Genomic DNA, 10,606 nt, shown 5'->3' on the forward strand with positions numbered 1-10,606 from the left:
CCTCTGTATCAATGATCTGCGATGCCACCAATGTTCACCCCTTACTCAAAATCTTCAGATACAATTCTAACTACCTAGCGAACACTCGACATCGTCTCAAGCGTATCTTCCTAATAGATATTTAAACCTTGTCATATTCGTCATTATTCACGTTATTAAAGATAAATTTTCAACTAACCTCCGCGAAAAATAGGAAGAGTTCTCCGGAACTTCAAAAATTCCGACTATAAAAGAATTAACAATATTTTTAGAGCGCCGAGCGCAGATCGAAATACCTCGGTCCTTTCAGGTACAAAATAATTTTTACAAAGGTCAAAGGTTCAATGACAGAACCGCGTGAGGTCAAAGTTCACATCCACCACGCGCCTTTTCGTCTACGATTCCTTCTAATACACAAAATACAATAACTCAAAAATTATGCCCCATATGTGAAGGGAATCATGCTATCTACGTATGTAATCAGTTCTTAAAGTTAGGCCCTCAAGAGCGGTTCAATGAAGTAAAAAATGCATCATTATGCGTAAATTGCCTACGCGGTTCTCACCATCCAGTAGATAGTCGCTTAAGGGGGTGTCAAAAATGTCAGAAGCGACACAATTCCTTGTTACATTTTGAACAAAGAAAGGAAAATCAGGTGAAATCAACTGCTGAGCCTGTAGCTTCCACAAGTACGTATCACTTAAGAGTCCATTCTGAAGTATATTTAGCTACCGCTCAATCGTGCACTATCACAAATAATTGCGTGTCGCGACTGGGTCTGCATAAAATCACTTTCGAGATTCCACTCTTATTACTAGATCACATGCAAACCAATATTAAATTTCGCGACATCAGCTAGACTCAAATCCAGTTTTGATAATAAAAAACGCAACCTCAATCTCTTAGTAGTAAATCAAATTGCAGATGCAATGCCCAGTATGCCTCTCAATAGAAATCACTTTGAAATTCCACCTAACATCTTTTTAGCTGACCCAAATTTCCATGAGCCAGCTCCTAGTGACATAATTATCGGCGCAGAATTCGCGCATTCATTTTTGCGCAAAGGTCAATTGCGAATAAAGGGGCACACTGCCGTCCTACAGAAACCTATTCTAGGCTGGATTATCGCAGGTAGGGCCTATAATCAAAATCGCAAAACGAATGATCGTTCAACAAACCTATTTTGTCTTTTTAATCAAAGCGAAAAAATGCCTATTTTATGGGAGTTAGATCCAGTCCAAACGACTTCCACGCACTCAAAAGAAGAGCAAGTTTGCGAAACACATTTTGCAAATCACGTTCGGCGCGATGACGACGGCCGGTATATCGTGAAACTACCATTTAATGATAAAATAGATCAACGCGCGGATTTGCGTAATGTTGCATTGCAACGCTTCTATACACTTGAAAGAAAATTTGATAGAAATCCTTCCCTAAAAACTCAATATTCGTATTGCGTTAATAGTTATCTCTCGGAAGGTCACATGTCACTAGCAACCAAAGATTCACTAGATAAGGGCTAATATCTTCCGCATCACGCGGTCGCCAAAAAGACCAGCCTTACTACTAAAACTCGCGTTGTTTTTGATGCTTCCGCGAAATCGTCTTCAGGTATTTCTCTGAACGAGTGTCTAATGGTCGGTCCCACTGTTCAGGACGATCTTTTTTCGATCTTTACAAGATTTAGACCATTTTTATTCGCTCTCACGGCTGAAATTGAACAGATGTATCGCCAAATTAAAGTGTACCCTGAAGATAGCTCTTATCAAAAAATTATTTGGCGTGAAAGCACAAACGAACCTATAAAATTTTACGAGTTGAACAGAATAACATTCGGAACGGCTTCCGCCCCTTATCTTGCGACTCGCACTCTGCATCAGCTATCAGATGATGAGCGCGACTCGCATCCCATTGCTTCAGCAGTTCTTAAACGCGACTTTTACGTCGACGACCTTTTAACAGGGGCTCAATCCTTGCAGGAAGCCCTCACGCTTCGTAATGAGTTAAGTGAACTATTACACAAGGGTGGATTCAATCTTCGAAAATGGGGATCAAACGATCCTCGATCAACAAATGATTTTCCCAGCGACTAGCGAAATGATCACATGTCTCTCGATCCAACCGCGACTATTAAAATTTTAGGTCTTCACTGGAATCCTCAATCAGATTCCATCGTCTATACGGTCAAACTACCAGGTACAAACGAAAAAATGACTAAGCTATCTATTTTATCGCAAACTGCTCAACTATTTGATCCATTAAGCCTGCTGGGACCAGTCGTGATTTGAGCAAAAATCGTAATTCAATCGTTGTGGAAATCAAAAATCGGCTGGGATGATCCAGTTCATCCAGATTTAAAAAATGCATGGGTAAAATTTAAAGACCACCTTCCCCTTTAAGCGAGGTTCAGTATGATCGATGCATTACCATTCCAAACGCTATCGAAACTCAGATTCACGGTTTCAGTGACGCCAGCGAAAGGGGCTACGGTGCCTGCATCTACCTACGCTCTACCAATAATAAAGGATAACATCACTGCGCCTTAATATGTGCCAAGTCGCGCGTCGCCCTTCTAAAATCTCTCACACTGCCGAAGATAGAATTATGCGCTGCAGTTTTGTTAACTAAAATATATACATCCACAATTCAATCATTTCAAATGCCTGTTGATTTGACATTTTTTTGGTCGGATTCTACGATCACTCTAAATTGGATCAAAACAGAGCCACATACTTTAAAAACCTATGTGGCAAACAGGGTGGCGGAAATAAACACAATCTCACAACCTCATGAATGGTTACACGTGCCAACATGCGATAACCCAGCGGATCTGATATGGCGAGGTCAATATCCAAAGGATTTTTTGCAATCCGAAATTTGGAAAAATGGTCCAGCTTGGTTGAACCAAGACTGTAGCATGTGGCCTAAAACTAATTTAAGTTATTCGGAAATCCCGGGAAAAAAAACAATTAATCCTATTTTTTCATTCACTCTCACAATTTCCAGCAATCAGGAAGGTCCATTGTCCACCAATGTAAATCTGCTTGCAAGATATTCAAGTCTAAGAACACTAAAACACGTAGTAGCGTATTGCCTTCGTTTTATTAAAAATGTGTAAACAAAAAATGAAACAAAAAGATCAAGGGGTCCTATCTCGAATGAGGAACTTGACACCGCGATGAACACTATTTTCAGAATTGTATAAAATACAAGTTTTTCAAAGGAACTGAGTGCACTTTCTCGCGGTGACCCCAATGATAAAAAAGCAGTCTATTGTGCTTCAATCACTTTCTAGATCAGGGAGTCATAAAAGTAGGAGGCAGGCTTCAGAATGCTAACATAGCACCTTCTCAAAAGCATCCAATTGTCTTACCGCGTAATCATCACGTGACCAACTTAATTATTCGGGAAGAACACATCAAATTAAAACACGCCGGCGCGCAAGCAACTCTTTATGGCGTACGAGAACAGTATTGGCCAATTGACGGTCAAAATGTCACGCGGCACATTATTCATAAATGCGTCAAATGCTTTCGAGCGAAACCTCGCGGAATTGACCATATTATGGGAAATCTACCTGAAAAACGTCTCTGTTATTCTCGACCTTTTCTAAATGTCGGCGTAGACTATTGCGGACCCTTTTATATAAAAGAAAAACGCCACAGAAACCGTAAGAGTGAAAAAGCCTACGTCTCAATTTTCATATGTTTTGCAACAAAGTCCGTCTATCTGGAACTGGTCAGCGATCTAACGACTGAAGCTTTCCTCGGTAGTCTAAAAAGGTTCTTTTCTAGCCGGGGGAGGGCTAGCATAATTCACTCTGATAATGGCAAAAATTTCGTAGGTGCCAACAGAGAATTAAAAGAACTAGACAAGTTCATACAAACAACGTATAATGACCTATAATGACGTATAATGACACTGCGGCCTCAGGGAGGCCGCAGTGAAGTCGTTTAAACACCATTTGACACGTACTGTAGGAAACACATTACTGACTTACGAACAATTTCAGACGTATGTTATCGAAATTGCGGCAATATTAAACTCTCGTCCTCTTACCCCAATGTCCTCTGACCTAAACAACCTTCTTCCTCTGTCTCCCGGACACTTCCTCATCGGTGCCTCTCTAACAAGCTTCCCACCGGCGGACTATCGCAATCTACGAGCCAATCAGTTGTCAACATGGCAACATGCACAACAGATGAGAGATCACTTCTGGTCTAGGTGATACAAAGAGTACTTCAATGAAATGATCACCCGCAGCAAATGGAAGAAACCTGTCCATCAAGACAACATCGAAATCGGAATCCTCGTCGTGGAAAAGGACGATAATCTGCCTCCAGTGTGTTGGAAGTTAGCACGAATCACAAAGACTCATCCTCCAAAGGATGGGATCGTCCGAACGCCGACCTTAAAAAATGCATCGGGATCCTACGATCGGTGTCTCAAAAAATTGTACCCGCTGCCGATCTACACGCCAACTGATTAGTTTTCAGCATTCAACCACGATTAAGTGGAATACTTGATATTTAGTCTTATAAACTATTTTCTCTTTACATGAGTTTACATTATTATGCATGTACATAATTTATTTGTTAGCCCGATTTACAACTATAAGCCTTATATTTTTCTGATTCGCATCTCAAGGAATCGTTATGAAGATACAAATTTTGCATTGATTATTTTTATTTTATACATCGACGCATTTCACATAAAGTTTTCGTCGTCTCTATTAATCACACGTTTATCAAATATTTTGGTTGTCATAAATGTTTTCAATTATTTCATCAACGTCTTATACTCTTTAATCAAATGTCTTTATTTCTCATATTAATATCTTCAGTTCTGTATCAAAAGTTTTTTTTTATTTTTATAGCAATGTCAGCAATTATTTTAGTCATTGTCTTTAGCTACACCTTGAACACTCATGTACCGTTCAAGGGGGGGGGGCAAGATGTTACGTCGTAACAATTTATTTATAATTTAATTTTTATCTAAGTAGTTTTCTACAAGATTTCCATTTATTATTTTATTTTTTTAATTGTATTCAGCCTTCTAAATTTATTATTCCTTCGACAAGGGGACGTGCAACATCTGCTATTTTTCTTATGTATATTTTTCTTAAGTGTTATTACCGGAAACTTTCACTTTCAAAACCATTAGTCTCAGGGACCTTTTACCTTATTTTATGTTCATCCTTTCGAGGACTCATCTTAGCATATTATCCCAGCTAAGGGCCTCTTGAGCCGTTTATTACTTATAGCTGTACACATGGGCCCTTGGCCACTTTTACTACAAATTTGGAAAAGTACGAATTTTGTGACTTCAGAAAGAAGGCGTGTCTGCTACCCTTCTCTAAGATTCTACGACCAATTAGAGAGAGTCTAATATCCTCTCCACCTCTGTATCAATGATCTGCGATGCCACCAATGTTCACCCCTTACTCAAAATCTTCAGATACAATTCTAACTACCTAGCGAACACTCGACATCGTCTCAAGCCTATCTTCCCAATAGATATTTAAACCTTGTCATACTCGTCATTATCAGTATCCGTCTTGTAAATTCTAGTTCTGTCTTTTAATAAATATTTACTTACGTCAACATATTCTTGAACTTCATTCCACAAAAAACAGTGACATTTGCTGTCATTAAAATTTTATTTTTGAAACATTGCTATGTTAAGATGGCGAATTGTTGAAAATTTATAGAATTTATTTGAACTAAAATTATGAATAACGGTTTATATAAATAATAGGGTGCTTCAAAAAAGGTACCTTGAAACATGACATTACTATATTTTAACAAATGAAATATGCACTATGAAATTATGATATTTAATTCAATCGGACATAAATTGGCGTGCGGCAGGTGAATGAGCTGATTAACAGTTGAAACAGTAGTCGTAAAACAAAGTTTACGTCAAAAAGAAACAATATATTTTTCATAAGGATAATGTAAAAATAAAAGCTTTTTATTTAGAAGTATTTTACGTGATTTTAAAACATTCGAAAGAATTTTTTTACTAATTGATTACTTTTATGTAATTTAAAATATTTAACATAATCTAATAAGATTTTTTAAAGCTGTCTATGTTTTTGAGGGATTTAACAACTATCAATGTACTTCAATACATTCTCCGTGCATTCATAAAATATATTTTCAATATTTTATGATATTTTTAAATATTCTATAGCATTTTTAAGATATGTAAACAATTTTAACGAATTTCCGAGGGTTTTAATAATTATTATATAAAAATTATTGAATAAATAATAAAATAAAAAACTAATACTTACATTATAGTGAAAAATTCTTTCAGTAATTGTGTAATTACTGAAAATATAAAAAAATACACTTACGTTTCAAGGACTACACGTGCTTTTTATGAGCTTTTAATACAAAATTAGTAATCAGCCATCGGCTACCAAGCGCGCCTAGGAAAGACAGTCTAGTGCCCCCTGGCAAGTATGAAGACAACCTCATACCCGAAAATTGGTAGAATTCGGTTGGTAAAATTTTTGACCTGTTCGAAAGAGAAACTTAGCAACGAGAGAGACAGACAATATTCAACCATTTTTATCAAGCCATGTTTCTCGGCTTACCTGCTCAGCTGAAGGGAAATATAGCAAATTGACAAATATCTCGTCTACACAATATGCGCGTAAAATATCAAATAATGTATTCGCATCCAATAAGAAAAAAATTAAATTAATAAAATTGTATTTATAAATTTTCTATGCGCCCACAAAATCTGATTTTATGAACAAAACACGTTTTTTTGTTGTAATTTTTCAATTTATCACGGTGAAAAATCGTAAAGCTAAAATCTAAAATATTTGAAAGTTTCATATTCTTCCAACTCGACAATTAAATTAAATTTTGTTTAACTTAATAATGTGTTGCTGTTCATATAATCGAAGTGAGAGCTATTTCGTATGTACTGGTCTTTTTTATTCTAATGACAAGGTATTGGTTTTATGTAAAATTTCACTTTGTCGGTTTTCATCAAAACTCCACGTTTTGAGACCCACTGAGTCAGAAAAAACAATTTTCACGAAGGTGTTTGTCTGTTTGTCTGCAGTCTCTATTCTGTAGGCACGATAACTTTTGAAAAAATTATCAGATTGGATTCTGCTTTGGCACACTTTTTTAAGGTCTAAAAAGAAAGAACAAGTGCGTAACCCAGCAATTTTGGATAAAAATTCAAAATGTGAGCACGTTTTAAAAATGTTTTAAACTACATTTTTTCAAGATTTCAAAATTCTATTAATAGTTATTTATAGCACTCAGAAACTCAAACAATTTATCCTTATGACTTTTTTCTATAAAAAGAAAATTATCAGAGTTAGAGCATTTTCAATATCGAAAAAAAACGAAATAAAATGAACATTTTAAGCCAAACAACGCATCATATGAAAAAAGTCAAGAACTCAAAATTCCATGTACGGTTATTCATAATATTCAGAAACTCAAGCAATGTATCACTATGATTTTTTTCTGTAAAAAGAAAATTATCAGAGTTAGAGCATTTTCAAAATCCAAAGCACAAACTAAAATGAACATTTTAAGCCAAACAACGCATCATATGAAAAAAGTCAAGAGAAGAAAAACGTTGGTTTTTGAAAGCCCTACAAGACGATCATAAGAACTTTTTTAATTTGGTGAAAAAGTTGAAAATTCAAAATTTGTCTACCAAAAATTTATGAAACCACATTTTTTCAAAATTTCAAAATTCTGTGAGCGGTTATTTATAGTACTCAGAAACTCATACAATTAATCCTTTTGAGTTTTTTCTATAAAAAGAAAATGATCAGAGTTAGAGCATTTTCAAAACCCAAAAAACAAACTAAAATGAACATTTTAAGCCAAAAATAGCATGATATTAAAAAAGTCAAAAAAAGAAAAACGTTGAATTTTGAAAGTCCTACAAGATGATCATAACAACTTTTTTAATTTGGTCGAAAAGTTGAAAATTCCCAATTCCATCGTACCAAAAATAATGAAAAATCCAAAAATTCCATTTTTTGGTCCAACTATGCAAGATACGAATAAAATGAATAAGCTGAAATTGCGCACACTGGAAAGACCTACAAAAATCTAATAAATCACTTTTCGATAAGACGCATAGATTTTGTCTTTAGTCGTAAAAAACAACACTAAAAATAAAAAATAAATTTTTTTTGGACTAGCGACACAAGCTACGAAAAAAGTATGATAAAACTTGTTCATCCAAAAAAGAGCTATAAATTTTGATAGGATGCGTAGTTTTGGCTTTGGGCGTGAAAAATAACATTCAAAATAAAAATATTAAATTACCTTGAACAAACGACACAAGATACAAACTAAAATTAACATGCAAAACATGTTCGCCTGAAAAGACCTATAAATTTATTATTAATCATTTTTAGATAGTACGAGTAGATTTTCTTTCAATTGAAAAAAATAAGATTAAAAACTAAAAAATTAAATGTTTGGAAAAAGGACAGAAAAGACGAAAGCGGACATAGGATCCTATATAGAACCCTATATATGTACCTTTATTAGACCCTATGCAGATGCGCAGTAGTTTTTATTTAATTGTAAAAGCAAGATTAAAAATTTTTTAAATTATAAAAAGAAGGAAATAAGAATTAGTATGATTTAATTTTTATGCATATTATGAATTGTAATGGTATAAATTTATCACAATGATACATGTTTCAGCGCAGCTTAGAATACAATTTAAAGAAAAATAACAAACAAATATAAAAATAATCATGATAAATACAATTTGCTCTTTATTTTGCAATTTTTGAATAAGCAATCCGAGGCGGAGTTACATAAAGAATGCATTATATTTGATATAAAAGTGTTGTATATAATGTAGAAAAGTGGACATTTTGAACAAAATCGAGTGCGAAGCACGAAATACGTGATGAGAATGTGTACGTTAAAGCCGAAAGAGCTTTAACAAAAGAGAGTTCAAAATCAAAAAATTACAGTTTTCGGCCCGTTGACCTTTGATTTTAAAAGGTGTGTCCACGAATGCGGGAGAAATGCAAAGACCGAGCTCGGAGTGCGATTGCCGTCAGTCGCGTGCCGTAGGTTATCTCAAACCCTCGAGCTAAGTTCTTTTAACAAAAGAGAATTCACAATCACAAAATTACAGTGGTGGATGTTTTGAGTCTTCATTTTAAAAGGTATGCGTAAGAATGTGCGGAAATATAAAGGCCGAGCGCGTAGCGCGAGGTAAATATATAATCGAGCGCGAGATAAACACATCATCGAGTGCGAAGCGTGAGAACCAACTGCTACACAATGGCGCGACATAAAAAAATGAGGTTCAACATAAATTTGTTAAGGAAATTTCTCACCAATTGTGGATAACATTTCGTAAAAAATTCTGAATGGATTTCTGGAAAGACCGTCATAATAATGGCAATGACTAATAAAACTATCTCATCTCGTGGGCGCCAGATACTTCTATTGAACTATAACCTTCTACTGAACTTCTATTTTTTGATCCCTTTGAAAAATCGAAACTAATTTTTTTGGTACCTGAATGCTAGTTTAGAAGCAAAGTACTTTGAGAATAGTAATTTTAATTGAAAAAGTGTATACCTGCAAGAAATGATGTGCTTTTCACAGATTTAAGAAAACTCATTGATAAGGATCGCCATTATGTGCCAACACGTTTGAAACAACTCAATTGTTTTCAATTCACCTGACTCTAAGGCCAACACCGTGTACATCAACAATTTCTACAAAACTAAGTTTTAAGGATCAATGGATTGTGTTTTTTAATAAAAAAAATGTCTAAAACCTATTATTAAAAATACTCGCCGTATTATAATCACATTTTTTCATTTAAAAAAACGTAAAGTATTAAATTACACAAGTAATCACGATCCTCAAGCCCCAAATAACTTATTTTGAGGAAAGAACTTGGGGCATGCAGCGATAAACGATTTTCCTCTGTACCTTTCTAATAAGATATCTGGAAGGGTATTGTGATGAAGATGGCAACTTTGTACCTGCCTCTCAGATACTAGGTCTCATAACCGATATATTTATGTTTACTGAAAATCCGTCTGGACTTCATTGTCCATTGTCGTATATGCTTCCCGTTTATATCACGCATATTTGGTAATAGTTTCTCATCAGTCTAATACATGTGAGGGGGATGAATAGAAATTCCCGAAAAAGAAAGCATTCCACATAAAAGGCTACCGATAGTTTCTAATGATAGCAAATTAAAAAACTCCTTATAATGGATGATTCCCAAAATAAAATTTTTGACTTTACAAAATAGCAGACACTATAACATTTTCGACACAGGAAAATGAAATTTCCTAATCTAATCTAAATAATCGAACAGCTGTGCTCGAAATAATCACTTTCATTGTATTATTATTAAAAGTTTAGTTTCAAATATAATTTGAGTTCGAGAGAAAAAAACACTTTTTCACCGACATCTACCGAAATATAAATTCATTAATAATCACGTTTATTTTATTTATATTAAAAGTGTAGTTTGGAATATAATTTGATTTCGAGAGAAGCCCGCCAAATATAAAAGTATATCAGTCAACATTAAATAAACAATAGTGCAAATATTGCATTATTTTTCGAGTATTTTGGTAGAA

At 34.7% G+C, this 10,606-nt stretch overlaps 2 protein-coding genes across 2 annotated transcripts; both read left to right on the top strand.

The window, feature by feature from the left end:
• The first annotated feature begins 908 nt into the window (after positions 1-908).
• On the top strand, positions 909-1,502 carry LOC117172895. Its single transcript, XM_033361183.1, has one exon. It carries the CDS (start codon positions 909-911, stop codon positions 1,500-1,502), a length of 594 nt encoding a protein of 197 aa, XP_033217074.1.
• Positions 1,503-2,084: 582 nt separating this feature from the next.
• Positions 2,085-4,207, top strand: LOC117172897. The gene is made up of 3 exons (XM_033361186.1): positions 2,085-2,175; positions 3,275-3,869; positions 3,913-4,207. The coding sequence occupies exons 1-3, from the start codon at positions 2,085-2,087 to the stop codon at positions 4,205-4,207; spliced, it is 981 nt and encodes a 326-aa protein (XP_033217077.1).
• Positions 4,208-10,606: the final 6,399 nt, after the last annotated feature.

The sequence above is a fragment of the Belonocnema kinseyi genome, chromosome 5, assembly GCF_010883055.1.
Source record: "Belonocnema kinseyi isolate 2016_QV_RU_SX_M_011 chromosome 5, B_treatae_v1, whole genome shotgun sequence".
NCBI classification, from domain to species: domain Eukaryota; kingdom Metazoa; phylum Arthropoda; class Insecta; order Hymenoptera; family Cynipidae; genus Belonocnema; species Belonocnema kinseyi.

Bases quoted from the DNA above. Each gene is read 5' to 3' on its own strand.
- LOC117172897 (XM_033361186.1), top strand. From the start codon at position 2,085: ATGTCTCTCGATCCAACCGCGACTATTAAAATTTTAGGTCTTCACTGG. The intron at 2,176-3,274 runs GTACAAACGAAA...ATCACTTTCTAG, and splicing joins CTATACGGTCAAACTACCAG to ATCAGGGAGTCATAAAAGTA. The intron at 3,870-3,912 runs GTATAATGACCT...CTGCGGCCTCAG, and splicing joins GACAAGTTCATACAAACAAC to GGAGGCCGCAGTGAAGTCGT.
- LOC117172895 (XM_033361183.1), top strand. From the start codon at position 909: ATGCCCAGTATGCCTCTCAATAGAAATCACTTTGAAATTCCACCTAAC.